The sequence below is a fragment of the Cyanistes caeruleus genome, chromosome 14 (genome assembly GCF_971803275.1).
Source record: "Cyanistes caeruleus chromosome 14, bCyaCae1.hap1.1, whole genome shotgun sequence".
Lineage (NCBI taxonomy): Eukaryota > Metazoa > Chordata > Aves > Passeriformes > Paridae > Cyanistes > Cyanistes caeruleus.
In genome coordinates, this window is record NC_141714.1 from 20,517,950 (window position 1) to 20,538,229 (window position 20,280).

General features: G+C 43.5%; 1 protein-coding gene across 7 annotated transcripts in view; it reads left to right on the plus strand.

The window, feature by feature from the left end:
- The first annotated feature begins 6,457 nt into the window (after window positions 1-6,457).
- ARHGEF6 (Rac/Cdc42 guanine nucleotide exchange factor 6) overlaps window positions 6,458-20,280 on the plus strand; it is a 39,127-nt gene continuing 25,304 nt past the window's right edge. Inside the window, exons 1-4 of one of the 7 annotated variants that reach the window (XR_015276404.1) lie at window positions 6,458-6,687; window positions 7,693-7,776; window positions 15,396-15,480; window positions 20,111-20,238. Coding sequence is in view for 3 of the 7 variants with exons in the window: in XM_023925884.2 (XP_023781652.2) it covers window positions 6,523-6,687; window positions 7,693-7,776; window positions 15,396-15,480; window positions 20,111-20,238 (462 nt within the window). In the remaining 4 variants the exon portion in view is untranslated. Of the gene's footprint in view, window positions 6,688-7,692; window positions 7,777-12,333; window positions 12,449-12,586; window positions 13,822-15,395; window positions 15,481-16,904; window positions 16,980-20,110; window positions 20,239-20,280 lie in introns of those variants that run through there. The other 6 variants (XM_023925884.2, XM_023925883.2, XM_086850445.1 and 3 more) reach the window with 6 other exon arrangements.

The window sequence follows — 20,280 nt, forward strand, 5'->3', positions numbered from 1 at the left end:
TCTCTTAATTGCAGGGGGATAACTTCTAGAAGATACCACTGGAATAATGCTGGTTTATCTGTGTTGATGGCAGACATGAGTGGTGCCTGTACCAGTACGTAAGGTAACTATTACAGCAGTGTAATAACTGCAAGGAAGTTTCTTGACTGTTGTGTTTGTGTGGATGTTCTTCATGGCTAAGTGGTGTTTTTGACATCTGTTTAAATTTGGAGGAGGAGGCTTAAGAAGGCTTTGTAAACCAACTAGGTTAGGAATGGCAGCAAGACACTATTTACCTGCAAAAACAGAGCCAATTAGGGTACAGCTAAAGGAAAGTGTGTTTACACCTGCATTTGAAGTCATGTGACAGAAAGTGCTGAGTATGAGTTTTTATACAAGCAGACCATAAAAATCAAGAGTTGTAATAATGTTAGTATAGACATTTAATCAGTCTTGCTAAATGTACAGGATGAGCAATTAGACTGAGTATAATCTTTGATTAGGAACTGATCTTTGCAGAAGTCCTGGGATTAAGTTGCAGACTTCAGGCACCTCCAGAATAGTTTAAGACTGAAGAACAGCTGTGTTTCATGACTCTGAAGCCTACACTATTAAAATTATTTTTAAAGAAGATTCAAGAGCAGCTGTCTTTGGATTTTATGTGAAGGAATGGCTTTCTCCTGTTTCTCTGAGAACTCATAGAGAAAGTGGTGGGTAGTGGGTGACATGCTAATCCGGCTTTCTGGAAAACAAAATTTCTCTACTAAATAATTGTTAGTAAAAAATGGAAGTAACTTACAGTGTGTGCAGAATTTGATAAAATCTAGTTCAGATTAAAGGATAAGGACAGCTATCTTTTCCAAGAGAAACATTGAGTCTAGATGTAAGAACCTATTTTACTGTTAGTTTGAAAGTATACTTTCAAGAACCAACTTTTAAATGGTAAGAAAGAAAAAGCTGTAGCTCATACAGTTGGTTTATCTCACAGATGGTCGTTGTTATCAGGGAAATTCTGTCTTGTGGGAAGGATAGGTTCTGTGATATCTATATGATCTATACTTCATGATGTTTGTGGCCTCAGTTCGGTTACAGTTCATTATCCTTGTAGAGTCTCAGTAACAGCAATTCAACAACTGTGCAATGCCCTTGTTAGAATATTCCAGTAATGTTTTATTAGTACTCCTGATAACTTGCTGCTGTTACCTTGATAATAAAGGAAAAAAATATTATTTGTATTTCAGATAAAATACAGAATCATCATGAGTGTTTCCTGTTCAGGGGATGCGTGCCCTACGAGCTTTTTATTTTTCTGACACTTGATAAAATCTCAACCAGCAAATGCTGTCCTTGTCTTTGTTTTCCTTTTAAGATGTGACTGTTGAAATACTTAAATTTGAGTGTTACTGAGAGGACACTTTACAATATTGTTTCTAAAAGTTAAGAAAATCTAACCTTTTTCATTCAAAGATCACTGATGTCACTAGTGTGCCACTAAAGTGGGTTGGGTAAATAGGTCTAAAAGTAGCATTTCCCCTTCACTCCCCTAACCACCTGCAAAAAACCATTTACATTTATAGTTTGATCCAGGTCTTGAATCCTCTAGTGAAGAGACAAAATGCTGTCTTTAATACACAGCATTCTAGGAGATTTCAAAAGATACTGACAAATCATCATGCAGATTGTGTCATAACATTTTAAACTTTGTGTGTGTGCACCTCAGTTCTCTCTGTTAGCTGTGAAGCTGAGGCTTAATTATTCAAAAGTGAAAAAGCTTCCCTTTAAAAAAAAAAAAAAAAAATCAGTGCTTTTTTGCAGTTTAGTAAATCTGTTGTGACCATGTTGTAATAAATACATGTATTAGAGACAAAAATCACACTCTCAGCCTTCTCTTCAACTTATAAATGTTTCCAGATTCTTAACAGGCATGATACCAATGTTAAGGGAGCAGCAAATAGATCTTAACTTGTGGGAAGGAGAGTATTAATAACCTTGTGGAAAATCTGAGTGTAAACGGAATTGCCAGCTGTTTACCTTCCTTTGATTGCAGGTTTTATTTAATTCGTAGCACAGTATTACTTACAGATCAGTACCAGTATGTATACCAGTGTATTGCAGAACTCCTGAGTAGCGTGCTGAGATTATGAAGAGCTGGTGAGATTATGTGGTGGGTAGAATTTGAAGGGGGGAATACACACAGGAACTGCAATACTTAGTACCTGCCCTGGGGACAGTGTTATACAAGGAGTGTGCATTAATACAAGTTGTCCTCAGGGTGTTTTGATTATTGTAGTTAGCTATTGATATGCTTTCCTACTGTTGGAACAGATCAAATACAATTCAAATGAATTAATTGTATATATAATTCGAGGATAATTTAGCTTTTTTGTCTCTTGGCTTCTGAGAGGGTACTAACTTGAGGTTTTTTTTTCCTACTTACAGTGACGAGAAAGTGGCAGCACAGCAGTGGATATGCATTGGAAAGTCGAAGGATAACAAATCACAGCTGATACAGCCTGGCTTTTGAGTGTAGCGTTGCCCACCTTTTTCTAGAGGACTGTGTAAGTGTTCAGGAGTTGCCTTTGAAAGTAGCACTACTGATTTCCTGGACATACATAAAATTCCTGGTGGAAGCCAACTGCTGCCTGCCATAGCTAGCACCTTCCAACGGTCCAGAGAGAGCTGGTTTGTTCCTCGTTGCACACACATCCTGCAGCAGCAAAATACTTGGGTTGCCCTTTACATGTGTGCTTGCCATTTATGCTGATAAAAAGAGCAAGTTACACAGAAGTGAGTCTTGGTCCTCTTGAATACAGAGGACTTCACCAAGAAACCATGAGAAGTTCTGCTACCTTACATTTAACAGTTTTGTCCCGACCTTCTGGATGAGAGGAGGGGAATGTTGGTGTACTGAGACAGTGTTAGTGATGAATGCCCCAAATAATTAGTGTTCCACTGGACAGTGCTACATCTCTTGGGAGTAGATGCTTCCTTCAAAACTTTGTCTTGATTTTGATGCCTTCTTCGATTATATGTGTGTTGATGGGCGAATTATTCTATTACATATGTGTATGTGAGGCGAATCCTCAGGCATTGGTATTTCATGTAGATGAGTCATAAACAATCATGGATAATAAAATTTATACTCCTGTGATAGACAAACTGATCTCACTTAAACAACCGTCAGTTCATAGTAGCTGAAGAAGAAAAAGCATGCATACCTTGTCTACAGATTTAAAACTACATTTGGGGCAAGGGTATCACTTTAAACTTCATTTATGGGCTGCAAATTCTAGGAGTAAATTTGTGTAGCAAATGGGTAGAATTGTAGTATTTCCCAGGGCAAATAAATTTACTGTTATTAAGTACTGGGGGTTTGGGGTTTTTTTGTCTAATTAAAGGCATGCTTTACTCAGAGACACTTGGATGGTGGTAAAGTTTATTAGTGTTACATCTTGGAAGGTTATTGTTACAAAGTGATCTCAGTGTCTCTTCTACAAGAAGGAGTAACATTCTGTACTATCAGAGTCCTTTTTCAGCATTAGCTCTTAGTCTTGTCCTGCTGTTCAGTCTGGACTGAATTGTCCTACCGAAAGTGTAATGCCAAAATGGCAGCTACTGTAAGATCATTGCCTGCCTAAAATTGTAATTAATGAGAATGTACCCTGATCTACAGTATTAGCTCATGCACAGAATCAAACTTCATCATTGAAAGCCACCGATTAAAATGTATAGGTAGATTCTGCAGCAGAAAAAAACACCAGTGCTGTGCTTTGTAGTTGAGTATTTTCCCTGTGCTGGAAGAAAAAAAAAGAGTGAATTACTTAAGCATGTGTGACTTCAAGAAGCACTCAAAACTGGTGTCTGAATATGTGACTGCTGTTCTTACCGTGATCCTATTGCTGTGCTGTTCTGATGAGTATGCTGCCAGTCACTCGGTACCTCTCCCCCTTTTAAGGTAACACTGTGCTATTTAGTAATCACTGGTATAAATCAGGCTGTAAACAAGTATTTGTAACCAAGTTGACTCTGCAATACATGATAGACGATTCACTTGATTTGTTGCTGTTAGCAAATAGCCAAAGGTGAATCCTTTCCAAAGACCAGACACTGTTCATTCCTCAGTGGCTCTACCTTCATACCCTGGGTTTGCCACAGAATTAATTTTGGTGTGGGAGTGGGTAAACAAGCTAGAATGTGTTTAGAAGTTACACTAATGGAGGTTGGGATTGAAGTGGCTAATCAAAAACTCCGTAAATTTGTGGACTTCCTGCATATCTTTATCAGCAGATCTTTCAAGCAGTTGGTAAGTGTTCAAGATGGGGGAAGTATTTTCATTTAATTATAATTGCAGACATTGATATCTGCTTGGCTGCAGCAGCTGCATGTGAAATAATCATTAAACTAAACCTGCCCATGTGTGCCTAAGTTTTCCTTTAGGGGAGAGAGTGGGTGAAGTACTTTGGTGTTTGGGTTTGTAACTGACTTCAGCAAAGCAGGTGTGCAATTCTCCCAGTGTTGGAAGTATTTCTCTTTACATCAGAAACTGCTGTATTCTGATGGGGTGACTGAGGTGTCTTAGGTATCTGAATGTGTGTCCCCATTGATAAACGAGCATTAGTAGTTGTCTTGGCTACCTGCAGATTTGAAAAAAGAATGATGAAGGTGGATACTGTATGTATTTCCTTCTGCAATGCAGTAGTGCTTATGACAACTGAAAAAAAAAAACCAAAAGAACTGCTGATTAGCCATAATTTTGAAATGTTTTACACATGTTTGTAAATGTGCCTCATCATAGAGCAGTGAGCTGTGATTGAGCTGTAGACCACTTTATTCACAGTGCTTGCAGCCATGGTTTATGAGTATTTCCACACTACAGAGACCTGGAACTCATCCTGAAGTCCTGAAAAATGTCAGAATTGTGTCTAACCCTATAAGGATGGTTCTGATTTACTGGTGGCTGTTAAAATTGGTACATAGGTAGGTCCCAGTACTAGTCATAAGACCTGCAAGGTGGAGGCAAAACCATGCACATTTACTGTGTACAATTTATCCCTCTGCTGCTCTGTTTTTCCTGACCCTTTAAATCATGAGTAGTTTGGTAAGACTGGGTACTTTAAAACAGCTGTTATAAGTAACAGGGTAGGTATTGGCTCAAAACTTGGTAACCAAGAGATTTTGGTCTCTAGGATGCTTTGTTGCTGTTAGATTGCTCAAGCCATGATGTTCCAACTCCATCATCAAAAGAATTGCTTCATTTTCCATCTCTTCTGGTGAAAGGACAGTTATAAAGATGACTGGACTTTCCTGACTTGCTGTAGTAATGTAATATAGTAATGTAGTAACTTGTGTTGGTTAATACTTGTCCTTCCAATTGGGAACGGCTATAAAGAACGACATAAACTCTCAAGGGAGTTTCAACACGAGAATTCTCTGGTTTATTACTTCAGGCCTGTTTTTATAGACTGGTACGTGGAAGATACAGAAAAGAAACTCCTGTTGGTTAACAAAGTGGTACATCACCATCATTGGTCAGGGGGAGCTCATCACCTCCCTGACTTCCTCCTGCAAGGAAAACAAAGACTGCAAAACAACACCTGCAAGGCTGTTTAGTGTCCCTGAGAATTGTTTTAATTCCTTCTCATATTTTTCCCAGGCTACTTTCTCAGGCAGCCTGAGGAGCTATGCGGCCTGTAATTTGTACAGGCACTGTGGTTCAGATTTAGCATCCATAAATACTGCCCTGGGCAGGCTGGAAGACTACCTTCAGTGGATCCTGAAGTGGTGGTGGAAAGAGACATCTTAATAAGACAAGTAAAATAGTTGGGAATTTTATTCTAATCTTTGGATGGCTTAATTCCTGACCTTTTTGAAGTCATTCAGGTAATTATTTTGAGAGATTATCATCTTCTAAATAACCATTTTGGATTATATGTGGACTTCTACACAGCAGTTAAAAGAGAGCATTATTTATGCATAAGTGCATGATCAGAACTTATTTTCAAAAATCAGACAACAGAAAACTATTACAAAAGGCAATTTTAATTACTAGGTTTGCCATGTGAAGTAGAAAACCTATTTAGTGTGACAGTCCTCCAAAACAACCATTGTGAATTCTGTTTTACCACTGTAAATACGTTGTTATTTACAGTATTATTTCTTTGGGCAATAACCTTAGGTTCAGACCGAGTTTACTCAGTGATAGGGTGCCAGCTGCCACAAGGAGGAAGTCTCTAAGTGAGGTATTTTTGGTATAATAACTTCATATAAAACACTTGTGCTTTCAATAATTTTGCAGAGATGTTGTTAACAACCTGCATTCCCTGTCTCCTGCTGAGTGCTAGAAGCTATTTTAACAAGTTTTTCAAATTAGAGTAACTTCTTTTAGTTCCTGAGATTTGATTTCTGCACCAAGAAAAAAAAAAAAAAAAAATAAAAAAAAATGGTAGTTTCACACTTGAGCTGCAGCAGGAAGAAGTAACCACGGATGTGGGTTCCAGTACGCTGTTGTACAGGAGAGCAGCGCTGGCAGCAGAACAGTCAGCCATGAATCCAGAAGAACAGATTGTAACATGGCTTATTTCACTAGGAGTCTTAAATTCCCCTAAGAAAATAGTAGATGACCCAGAGGGGTTCCTGAAAACTTCTCTGAAGGATGGAACTGTGCTTTGCAGACTAATTCATCGGCTTCTTCCGGGATCTGCAGAAAAGGTAATGCTTTCTGATGTATTTCACTACCCTGAGACAGAGCCCTGCTCAGTGAAACTGCTCTGGGCATTCTGAGGCCTAATTGCTCTGGTAAGTGAGAGGAGCAAGGAGCTTCAGAGAGAGGTGTTTCACATTCAGGTTTCTAATTCAGAGCCAAGTATGATAGTAGCTTTAATTCTTTGATTTTGTTTCTACATCCAGAAAAACACCCTGCAAGGTTGCACTTGGCTCACACATGTTCAGCCAGTGGCAGGAAATACTTAGCCTACCAGAGATCAAAATATCTTGATTTTGAATAGAAGGATATGCAGTGTATCAGTATTTACATAAATATAACTAATTACAACTGTAAATACATTCTTTCAGAACTCTTACTGCAAAATACCTTGTTAGTCAGGAAATGCACTGGAGAAGCAGATTGGCACAGGAATAAGCAAATAACCCTTGCATCTTTGCCTTTTGGTCTGTCCCAAGACCCGCAAATCCATTGGCACTGAAGCCATGTGAATACCTCCTGTTACAGTTTGACAAGGCATGTATTCACAGTCCAGAAGTGTGGTAAGAATCTGAAGGAGGAAAAAAAGGGACAGAGTCCAATGAGAGAGAGGAACTGGCAACACAGAATAGCAGCTTTAAAAAAAAACCGACAACAACACAGCAGGTTCTCCACCCTATAAAAAAGGAGCCTTTCATTATACAGAGATCAGTTTTGCTAGCTCCTTTTTCTTACAAGTGGTGGCTTGGGGCAGCATGTTGTTAAAGGTCATCCAATTTCCCACTGTCACTTAGGGCACTATCATATGCTGGCATTCAAAACAAGATGCCGACCGTTTCTATGTGTGCATCACTTCCTCCAGTGGCTTTCTTCCTGCTTCAACAGCTTGCCTGCCACCCCCACCCGCCCCCGATGAAGCTTCCCTAATTCAGTATAAAAGGCACATGTCAATATTCATACAGGCCTTCTCAACACAGGCAATGCAATGAGATCAGTGGATTTTCTTTCTTTAGTATTGCCTGGAGCCTAAAAATGAAGCTGACTGCATCAGTAATATCCAAGAGTTCTTGAAAGGCTGCGCATTTCTGAAAGTGGAGGTAAGTCAACTTAGATCCTTTCTTTTATTGTAACATGCCAATTTGATCAGCCTTCTGAAAGGAAGCCAGATATCAGAGGGAAAAAGTTGGTATCAATTCCTCATCTTTTGTATGAATAACATAAATGAGAGCATGAATATTCAGTCTTGACTGCGAGTGTAACACATTCTCATCTTTTGAGACAAAGCATGCAGCAATAACAGGAGATCAGTCTAAACAGACTTGTACCTGGACCTGTTCATAATTATTTTTTTGTTATTAGAAGGAATTGCAGGTTTTAGCCTTGCTTTAATGGGAAGGTGAAGTATTCTTAATACTGCACTATTTTTTGATTCCCTGCAACTGTTGGATAGGATTCTGGCAAACACAAATTGTTCCTTACACAAAAAAAAATATCTTAATGAAGTCAAAAGATACCTTTTGTGTTGCTGTTCCTGATCCTACCTGTTTAGATTCTTATGTTTAACCACAGCTCAAATTTGCAAGATCAGTCTAAATGAATCACTTCAGAGTTCAATTAATTTTGCCATCAAATTTTTTACTATCTAAATACTTTTGTGTCACACTTAAATTCCTACAGTAAAAAAAGAAACCTGTAGCTGTCTCATCACTATCTTGTTTGAAACATGCTCAAGATTGTGGAAAAAAATATTCTGAAGACAAAGTCTGCCAGAAGCAGGGACAGCATCCTTGGCATCATACATAATATTCATGCACCACAGTGAGAAAAGTCCAACCGACAATAGCTCTGTTCCTGCATTTTTTCCTTTGAAGGTCTAAGCAAAGAAAGGACCTTCCTTCTCTGAAGAGTTTTTAGCTAATCAGCATGAAAATGTGTTCATTCCAGAACTGTCTCCCTGGTCTTTTGTTGCCCAGTGATGCATTTCTTGGAGCCTGCTGGAGCAGCAGAGTTTTAAAAGCATATATATAGAGAGACTTATAATCCCTGAAGGTCTATGACATCAGAAATCAGTTACTGCCAGTCTTCTGATACTGACCATATGATTTCCTCCATTTTTCTGAAAGTTTATTTTTCTATTTGCAAGCTACTAATAAAATGGTTGTGGTGGAAATTATGTTTAAAAATACGAGTTTTAAACAGCTAAAAGGTAGGGCAGGGGAACAGTCCTCACCTGTTGTACAGTGCCATCTCATAGCTTTGAAAGCTTGTTCTGCAATATTTCAGTCACACCACAATTTTCAGATACAAGAGGCAACATGGTGTTTCCATCTCTAGGTGTTCCTCTGATCCTCCATGTGCCTTTTCTTCCTTTGCTTTAATAAATTCAAGCTTTCTGACTACTTTTTTCTTCCAATTTATAACCCACTTCATCTTTGAAATATTCTGAGCCTTCAGTAAATCCTTCATGCTCAGGTGTGCCTCTCCCATTTGCTGTGAGAGGAGGCCTCAAAAGATGGATGAAAGGTCAAACCTCTCTTGCTCAAGTTTAAATTTTGCAGTGAAATGAAAAAAATTTCTTCTTATTTTTTTTTTTCCAAAATATTACCAGAGCGCCAAGATATGAATTTTGCTTCTTCCTAGCTCCTCTCTAGCCTCATGCAGAAGAAGGCTCAAGGTAGGACAGCTGAGATGGTGGGCAAGACATGGCACAGGCAGAGTGCTTATGCTTCCTTCCGACTCTTTTCCTGTGTTGCCAGCTTTTCTGAGTTCTCTCAGGCAAAGCCTCTGCCATCTGTTCCTTCTAAAAGCTGCTCTGTTTGGAACAGCTTGACAAGGAGACTCTGAGCAGCATTCCTGCGGGTGATCCTCCCTCATGCCTGATCCCCAGTTTGCCTTGGAAAGGGCCATTGTCCTTTAGGAGCGGGTTTACTGCATCACATTTACTCTGGAAGAGTGTCTGAAGCATCAGAACAGGCAGAGAACCTTCTGCTTCCAAGATCTATCAGCATTTAAGTTTCAGTGATAATGTATTAGGTAAAAGGAAGATGGGCACACATGCTGTTCTGCCTCAGCAACGTAGCCTGAGGAAAAGGTAACATCAGGAAAGGTCTAATTCATTTGAATTCTGTGGCAGCTATCCTGCTGCTTACCCAAACCATGGATATGAAAATCTAACCCTGATAATTCTCTCAAATTCTGCCTTTCTCCAAAGTATGGCACAGTGAACTCTTGCTCCTTAGATATGAAGAGGTACCCTAGGGCTGGACTTGAGCCACTTCTGTCTTCAGACTGACAAGGTCATGTTAAGGTCAAATATTCTTTTCCTGCTGCAGATGTGAGCAAAAGAGGATAGTCCGAGGAAAATGAGAGTTCGGGACTTATTTTCTAGATACTGACTTGTACAAAAGGGCCTCATCCTGGGGAATCTCAGACATGACATTAGCATGCCATCCAGGCATCCCATGGCTTCATTGTACTCTGCTTTCCATTTGCTTTTGTCATGGATGATTGTGGAGCTGCCATGGAATACACCACTTCACTGGGTGTTGCCAACATGCAGGAAAGGTGGTCAGTGTGGAAGGTAGGATTTCCAGCAGCTTTTGGTGGAAACCCAAGTCCCACCTTCCTCTCAACAGATACTGCTTGCCGATCTTTCACAGTAGGAGGGAATGGATAGAGGTTACTCTTTCAGAGCTACACATATGCACTTCCCTCCTACCCTTTGTTGTCCTGGTAACTCAGGAAGTGGAAGAAAGGAAGAAGCACAGTGAGGCAAACAGCAACTTCTCTTGTTTTAGAGGAGCAGTGAAATATTTGGACATGGGGGTAGAAGGACACACTGTGACCTTCCTGCTATGAGCTGGCTCCATTAAGTTGAAGCCATTCTACAGGCTGGAGGTGTGAACTGGAAGAATCCACCTCATGGCAGAGTATAAATAACAAAACAGTTCCTTTAGCTTCAGCCCAGGACTGAAGCCTGAATTCTTTTGCCGTTAGTGTTAGTCCTAATGTGTCAGTCCTAAAAGAGATGGCAAGCAGGGGAATCACTCCATCCTTCTAAACAGGCAAGTGTCATAATGAGGTGAAACAATGAGATTGTGTCCAAAATTTTCCAGCAGCCTTTCAGTGCTAGAATTTGATCCAAGTTATGAGAACATTTGTCAGTCCAGCTCTGCTGAGACAAAGGACTAGGCAAATAGACGTGTGCACTTCATTGGAGCTTAAATGTCCTTAGAGGATTCTTTCATGGCTTGGACTGAGGAACAGTGCAGAAATCCTGAATGTGCTTAAATTACACTGTGGCTTCAACATATGAGCTGTATCTGACCCAAGAGCTCGTCCAGTGAGTGAGCACTGCTAAGGCAATGCCAGCTGGATGCAGATGGGTTGAGGTGGAAAGTGGACAACAAAGGGTTCTGTCCTGATGGCCAGGTGGAGTCTAGTGTAGAAGAGACAGGGAAGAGATCATGACAAAAGAGAAAAATCATAGAAAGCTTCTGGCCTAGCTGCTTCTTGAGGACACAAATGAGAACTTTGCTTTTACTCCTGACACCAGTGTGCATATAACAACAGCAGATGAATAGCTAAGCATCAGTTGCTTATGAAGAAGCACAAGACCTTCATTCAGCAGCAGCATTTTATTGTTAATACAACTACAAAACTCCTGGCAAGGTCTGAATTTTGTGAACTAAGAACAGTCTACGCCAGATAAATTGATAGCTGGAATAAACCTGGCTGTCAAGGATGATCATAGAGTATGCAGAGGGTCATTACCATCACGGGCAGCACGGAGATTATTTATGCTGTTGGAGGTGCCTGCAACCTCCAACAAGCTACCTGAACTGAAGGTGTGGTTAAGAAGGGGAGAAATCATCACCCTCTTAGCTCCCCATCCATGCACTCCTAAAACCTGCTCTGCTTTGGCTTCTCTCTAAAGTGACATTACCTCTCCTAGCTGGACAAGGTCAGAAGTGAGAGCTCCTGCCCAGCACCAACCAGCGCAAGCACTGGAGAATGAGTCTATCTGAATTTAGAGTGACCCAGTGTCCCAGAGACTCCTGGCACTAGATGTGTGGGGTGGCCCTGCATGGGGTTGGGACCTACTGCTGGGCTTCACCCTGGGTATCAGTACAGTGCTCCATTCCCTGCCCACGCTGCAGCTTGCTGGTGCGCTGAAGTATCTGGGGGTTTTCCTGTTCCCTGCTGGAGAATGTTCCCCGAACAGATGGGCACAGGCAGCAGAGGACACATCTCACTGCCTCAGCTGAACTGTGCCTCATCTGTGGGTGCTTCTGCGGTGTTTCTCCTCACAGTGATGCAAACCTGCTGCAATTACTGCTCCAATAGCGTGGGTATTCCTTCCTTGTTCCATCCTCTCCTGTCCTTTTAAATTCTTCTTTCCCTCCTCTCCCCGATTTACTTTTTCCCTATCCCCTTTCTCTTTCTTTCCCCCTCCCTCCCCTCCACCCCCGGCCTTTCTTCCCTTTCTCATCTCTTTACTCTTTGCCGTCCTGTTCCCGCTCCCCCGGGGGTCTCCTGGTGCCTCCCGCCCGCGGCCGGAGGAGGGAGCTGCGGCCGCACGGCCGCGCCGCGTCCCGCAGCGAGCGGCGGGGCGGAGCGGGGCGGCGGCACCGCCTGTCACTTCCCCTTCCCTTCTCTTCCCTTCCCCGCGCCGCGATCCGGCTCCGGGTCAGAGCCGCAGCGGCCGCTCCGCAGCACCGCCCGCGCTGCCGCCATGCCCCGGGGCTGCGCGCCCGCCCGCCCGCCGCCGTGAGTACCGAGCGCCTCCATCCCCCGCGGGTGTCCCAGCCTCTCCGCAGGCGTGTCTCCGGGCAGCTCCCACGGGTGTGTCCCGGCTGAAGGGGGTGACAGCACCGCTGTACCCGAGTGGAGCGCCCGCAGCCGGCGCGGTGGTTGCGCTCAGGGCGCTCCGCGGGGTCGCGGCGCTCTCCCCGCCCGCCCGGCTCCGTCTCGCCGGTGCTGGCGGAGCTCCGGCCGCACCGCCGCTCCCGCTGGAGGCAGAGGCAGGTCCAGTAGGAGAAGCCGGGTCAGCGAGCGCCCGAAGCGCTTCATCACTGGGGGACGGGCGGCTCCAGCCCCCGTCCTCGGGCTTGGAGGCGTCGCGGCCGAGCCGCGTTTCGGGCTTGGCACCTAGCTGGGGTTTTGCCGGGGGCTGCCCAACTGTGGACAGCTCGGACTCGAAACACAACCCGTCTTTCCCTAACTTTTCTGCACTTCCCGTCTCGGGACTGAGATTTTGAGTGCTGATAACTTGCCAGCCGCACGCGGCTTTGGGGCTCCTCGTTTGGTGCTCTTCTGCTCCCGAAGCATCGGCTCCTGCTCATCCCCTCGCTGTCTGTGGCGGAGGCTGGCGGTGCGGCAGTGCAGAGCTTCTCTAGCCCGGTGCGATGCTTGAAGAAACAGCCGGAGCGTTTTACCGAGGAGAGCTGCAGTCTGTGATTCGGCAAGTCAGAATAGCGTTTTTATGGAGATCCTCAGATGACAGGTGTAGATTTAAATGCGGTTTCAGTTAGATGTACCTGATCTTCCATGTGTTAGAAGTGAAAAAGCCTTTTCTACCTCTATTTGTCTTCTAGCTGCATCTTGTCTTTTAGTTATGACTGGTATTATCGATGGATTGTGCTGGAAAAAGTAATTTTTAGCTCATAAATGAGGACTTTTCTGTATGACGAATTTATTCTGGAACAAGCTGTACAGTATATTTACATTACAGTAGCTGACCCAGAAGAGTTTTTCACATAGCCGCTGTTGCACAGTAGCTGTTCCAGACAATTTTCCCATGAAGAAGTTCTAAATGTTATTACTTACTTTTGTGCTAGAATTTTTTGCATCTCTTTCTTCCCACCATTTTCATCTGGACTTTGTCAGCCTGATGACTCTGAGCTTACAGCATTATTCTCTGCATTGAAGGATTTGGGATGTATTTTAGTTCTTTGCTCCTTAGGAAAAAAAGGTGTTAATTCAAGGCAGAACTTTATTTTTCTGGAATTACGGAAGTGGAAGAAAAAGGGTATGGCTGAGAAAATGACACACCAGAGAGATGCATGCAAACGACCCAGCCTGGCTGTTTACTTTCCTCTTGTGCAACTGTAACATCCCATGCTCCAGCAGCTGCCTACGGGGTCAGTGCACGCCTGGGCTCTCTGTTACTGTCTCCCTTTCCACTGACATGGGAAGGTCGCTGCTTAGGGCTGAAGGCAATGCTTGGGTAGCAATGCCTGTAACTGCAGGGCAGGAAAACTGGTTCTGTGCACCAGCTGGCAGAGGGGATGGGACTTGCATCGTCTAAAGGAGCAAACCCGAGTGAGTGCAGGTGATAGATCAGTTCAGAAACAGCCCAAGGTAGGTGGGTATGTCCCTGGAATGTGCAAAGCAGTAGATGCAATTGGAGCTGTGGAGCTACAGGTTTTAATATTTGTAATGACAGTAAACTGTCCCCATGTTAAGCATGGATTACATTTCTTTAGGGTAAAGCATGTCTCTCAGTATTGAGTAGCTGAATCAATCTGAAAACATATTCTCAACAAAGAGCAGCCTTTGTACTGTCTGTGTTGGACTTTGGGGCTGCTCTGATGTGGCTGTTAAGAGAAGTAGATGCCACAAGCATCCAGGGCTGTGAGAGAGGCCAGTCCCCTTCCTGTTTGAAATATGCCAAGCGTACTCGAGGAGCTCTGTGTGGAAAGCAAGAAAGGGCTGTTTTAAAGGGCAGTACTAGCCTAAAGGTAATTAAGAGTTGTGTCTTCATTTAGCAGGATACACTCTTTAGTGTGTTGGAAGTGTTTGTAATCAGATGGTGTCGGCCAGGAGAGCTTTAAAATCATCTTTTCTGATCATTGGATTTGTGTATCTGTCTCCATCTGCAAGACAACGTGCATTTGGGGATTAGCAGATGGTGCCATGGTGCTACCAACAAGAGGGACTTCTTGTATCTCTTATCTTTGCTTCATTAATGGTAGAATTTGTACAGTCTGTATGAAGCTGAGTGCATTTTTCAGGTGTTAGATGGGGTTGAAGTGTTTAGAAAACTCAAACTGCTCCTCATTGTACTGGTGATGATTTCTGAAGTGTACAAAGTTCAGGTTAACAGTCATGGACAATGACTTGCTAACCATGTATTTGTTTCACCATTGAGGATTAGCAACACCAAATTCTTTAGAGTGAAATTTTTGTATATTAAGACAACTGGGTTTGTCTTCCTGAAAAAAAGTGTAAATATACTATATATTGCAATAGCGGATATTGTGTGTGTTAATAGCAGATATTGTGTACGTTAATTCTGCTGTGGAAGATATGTGTACGTTTAGATATAGATCTGTATGTACAGCCTCAATCTCTTCAGTTTTCAATAACAAAAGTAGCAACAAAATCTTTCCTTCCCTCAAGGCTAGCAATAACCTTCTCAGTGACTTTCAGAGTTGTCTCTGCTCTGCAGACAGCACTGATTCCTTCCCTGTCTCCAGCACTACTCTCCAAATGCTTCTGGGTTCCCCTGCCCTTCCCACGATGCCTGCCAGAGGTGCCCCAGGAATTCTCCGGCTGTAAAGGAAATGGAACTTGTCAGCCCGGAATGAAAACCCTTTCCCTGTAGAGACATAGGGGCTGCCTAATCCTCATGGTCACCCTCCAGCACCGTGGGTGGCTCCAGCAGCCAGTGTGAGATGTTTTGGGCTCAATTGACTGAGTTCATCTTTCACAGGTGTTTGATCCACATGATTTGTACACAGGAGATCAGTTCTCCAAGGTCCTGAGCACATTAACAGCTATAAATAAAGCTACTGAAGGTAAGAAAAAAGGGGTTCTTCCATTGTCCTTTCAAACTATTTCTCATGTGTATGCAGGGCCAGTTTTTAATTTTTGTTAATTCCTACTTTATGGTGATTTCTGGAGGTTTGTCAAATTGTGCTGCCGGCACTGATGGCTGATGGTGGATCATGGGATTGACATTTCAGGCTTCTACCAACTCTGGGTTAAAATGTGATGTTTCAGGGTCGCTGTATGAACTCTGAAGAGCTCAATTATCACTTTACACTGAAGGACCTCTGCTCAGTTTTTGAGCATTAAGGGACCTCAAAGTAGGTCAGCATAAAGGATCCTCAGTGTAAATGAACATGCACCTCCCAAAATGCAGATATCAGATTTTAAAGAGTGTGTTTTAAAACTGAAGAGAAAAACAACTCCATCTGCATAATACCCTTCCTGAATGTCAAAACAAACATTGTTGCTAGTTGCTCAGTCAATTGTATTTACGTTTTTCTCTCTCTCCTCCGCCTGGTTTCATGGAGTAGACTCCTGGATCTGGGAATCAAGCTGATGGCTTGTCCTCTATCCTTGGGAGCAGGAGTAGGCTTTTGCTGAAGCAAAGCAAATCAGTCCATCCTGATTCCTTTCCAGATATGTTCCCTGCAGATTGCTTTAAAATGATATGCAGTAGCATAGTCTGTGAAAGGAGAAGTTCAGCAGGGGGGATGTATGATGGCACAGTGGCGCTCTGGGGAGGGGTGAGTGGACCAGGATCCCTTTTCTGAGGTGATGAGGAGCAGGTCTGCCTGGTGCTGGGAAGAGTTCACAGCCTCTTGTCATACAGGTGTATTAGGACAGACTCCTGCACACTCACGGAAGTCCAGCACCAGAAGAGTTCCCTTTCCCTGTTGCAGGTTACATTTGAGGTGGTTTAAAGGAGAAAATTTCAAAATGAAAACTTGTTACTTTCCTCTCATGGAAAGGCTTTCCTTTTGACTTACTGCATTTTGGCTATACATTATATAAACTGGTTTATAAATTATCATGCATATATTGTACATCAGCATCTATAATAATATGCCTAATAATAATATATATGTATAATATGTGTAATAATAATAGTATATATTTGTAAACCCTCCCCCTGATTTGCACACACATTGTGTGTGTGTCTGTGTATATAATGCTGCTCTGAAGAAATTCAGGTTCTGAGGCTGCTGTTTTGCAGCACTCAGTTCTGCTGACAGCTTACTCCATAGAAATTTGGGAATGGGAATTTGGCTGCAGCCAGCCTCAGCACCTCCTCTCAGCCTCTCACCACTCAATTACCAACAGCTGACCCAGTGTAGAAGCTCTTGCAGTTCAGTGTGATGGGGGATATAAAATGTAGGTTAACTTGACCAGCAGCAACCTCCACAAATGCTGCTGTTATGATTGATATTTGCTTCATTTCATTTCATTTCAGAATAGAAAGCAAAAGGAGAAGGAAACTCTCCTGCCTCTGTCCTTGCCCTTTGCTGGACTGGAGGGGTGTGATGGGGTATGTGCTGACAGGGTGGCAAGGCTGCAATGCCATTTGCACATTACTTCCCTTTTTTACAGCCCCATCTCCATTCTTCCAGCCACCCATGTGCCAGCTCAGCCTGGGACAGGGCTTTGCTGGGGAATAGTTCTTGTCATATGTTACTGATGGGGCTATAGAGAAGCTGGGATCCTCTTGGTTTCGTGGGAAACATCTGTTTGAACATACGCTTTCTGTGTTTAAATGCTAAAAAGTGCAATGCCTGCGATATAATTAGCTGCTCATGCAGAGAACACCCTTGGGAAAAGTACAGGGTAAAATAAATACATGTCTCAAACATTTACTTTTTGGTGGCTTGGCCAAATTCCTAAGGAGCAGGAGCCTGTGTCCTACAAACTGCCACTGCAGATGGTCTGGTTTGTCTGCTTTGCAAGAGGCCACGGGCTGAATGGAGCATCAGGATAAGCCTGGTACCAGCTACAGCAGTTGCTGCTGGCACCAAGCCTCTGACACGCCTGCACATCCCAGCACCCGCAGCACTGCTGCATCCCAACACCCTGGTTGGAGGCAGAGGGAAGTAGGTGTCAGCTAAGGAAACACTGTGGGAATATATTTCTGAACATCCATTTGAAGTCCAAATCCTTGTGTCTTCATGGATCTTTTTATACAAATAACTGGAGGCATCATTTGTAGTGGATAAACTTGTAGTTCAGCAGCTGTCCATCAACACAGCAATACAGAGCTTGATGTTTTTGTCTGCAAGAGAGGGCAGGGGAGGAAAACCAGCTGTGCTGGATCAGACAAGGCTTTTCTGCCAAAAATAGTGTAGGAATGCAAGCAGAAAGCCCAGCTATTTTAACCATAATTTAAGCAACATATGGCAGCAGTGTTCTGTGCTGGACCAGGCATAAAATAGGACACTGTCATAATGCAATATAAATGTTACGCTTCCCTGCCAAACTGTCAAAGGCAGTTGTACATTTGTTTCTAGGTTGCTGCAGATATTTATAAAAGCTTTGGAAGATTGGGAGAGGCAGGGAGAGTCATAAAATCTACAGTAATGGAGTCATTTCCCTGTGACTGTGGCTGATGACTTGAATAAGAGAAGCCTGGACTCAGGATTTATACCCTCCCTTTCAGAAGGAATCAGGGGAAGAATATCTCACACTGGCAGCCAGCCACACCCCTGGCCTGTGAGTCATCAAGAGCAGCCAAAACCGCTCCTGCTCAAATATCAGGATGCTTCAGAAAGAAAAACCCACTCTGTTGGCAAAATAGGTTTTACATAGGGAGGGGCTTTGCAGTTGCGACAGCCCAGGAAGCTGGGAATTCACTGTGCAGTTGTCAGGCAGTTGTGTAACAAGCAGGGCAAGGGAGAAAACTGACTCACTGACAGCACACAAGGTTTACCATGGATGTTGCCCACTGGAGCATGGGCTGGCTAGACTGGTGTGTGAGTATGGCATGGCTGGGCTTTGTAAGGCAGCAGCACCTGGAAGTCATAGGCACGGACCTGGTCCCCACTGTGCAAGGGGTAGGAGCAAGACAAAGTAAGCCCCTTCCACAAGAGCTCACAGTTTGTGTTGCTCCAGGTCCAATCTAAGGATGAGATGTTTTCCTATTGGAACATAAAACTTCTGAGGAGAATAAAAGTCCAGCTGGGTTCCTGTAACTCCTACCAAACTTCCCCTTCAGAATGAGTTTTCCATACTGACATTCAGACTGAAGGAGACTAGAGGAAAAGCAGCCTTGGAGTTCATATTTTTCGATTTTTGCTCACGTTTCATGGCTGTATCACCCTCTCCTCTTGCAGTGTTTTCAAGGCAGAGCTCCAAATGTGGTCCAGGGACTTGCACACCCAGCACAGGGATTTCTGCAGACTGCTCTGTTCTGCTTTTGAGGTCCATGGACACACAAGGTCCCCACTGCAGGTGGAAAACTGCAGCTCTGGAATGCAGAAATGTTCTTAAATCTGAAGAGAAGCTACAGGACCAATCTTAAAAGTCCTTCACAGTTTACTGAAATGTTAATATCTGCTATTGAGTCTTTTGAGCACCATGGGACACAGAAAGGAGGTGATCTGAGTAGTGTTCCAGAGTGTGGTGTGGGGTGCAGTAGCAGTGAAGTACTGGGAATTACTGGGTGGCTTGAAATCCCATGTTTTTATGCCTCTGCAGCATCCAACAGGATTCTAGGTCTGAATGCTGCCAGATCCTGCAGGAGCTGGAACTGCTCTTAGCAACAAGGCTACTAAGTCTCTGCACAGTTAAGATGAGGAAACTTTTTACACTCTGGCAATTTTTTTGGTGTTAATATAGAAACAAATCACTAATTATGAAAAGAGATGTGTCAGAGCAGCAGCATTGCCTCCAGCATCAGATGGGGACAGAAGCAAGCCTAGAGACTGGTTTGCAAAGGGAAGAGCTCTGAGTGTGTGAAGGAGGCAGCTCTAGGAGTTGTTGGGATGATCTGAGTCTTTCCATGGGCAGCTCATCTCCTGGGGATGACACTCCTGTCCTTCCTTGGCGTGGCTTGAAACCCTCTCTCACATGACTAATGGCAACGGTCCATGGACAGCAATCAAAATAGTGCCTAACCTCTTTCAGCTGGATAATGAACCCAGAAGGACTCCTCTAAATAGAAGAGTGATTGTATTGGCCAAGTGTTCAGCATTCCTCCCCACTCACTGGAATAGCCCACACTGCAGATGCAGAGATGACCTAAGAGCATTCACTGGAGAGCTAAACTTTGACTCATCTTCAACAGTGCTTACTTGGATCCCAGAAACATTCCCAGTGGGGAATCACAGTACTGAGTACTATTTACTCTTCTACAGTTTTAAGGGGGATTTCAAAGAAATACTGCAATTGGACATATGGCTGCAGAGCTGGCACAACCTAGGAGTGCCTTGGATTGCAATTCAACTTCTACCATGATGGAAGGGTTATCCCAGCCCAGAAAACTACCCTCACTGCTGACTGGGAGTATCCATGCTGCAGATGCCATGCACTTGTCCTGCTCTGATAGATGTGATTTGAATTGTTGTGCCCTGTTCCTGTTTTCTTTACAGGCTTTTCTCTTTGCTTTGCTGTGATGTGGAGGGATGGTGGACAGCTGGGTAAAACTCAGATGTTGTTTTGTTTCCCCAGATCAGCTGTCAAAAGGGCCATGTTCACATCTGTCCTCTCTTAACTCCGTGGCTGGAGACGCCCAGAGTGACTCCAACGGCACAGCTTCCCAGTCAGCAAGGGGGTTACGGAGGCAGTCCAAGCCTGTGGTACCCTTTATTTAATGTGTAATCATGTGGTTTGATGGCCTT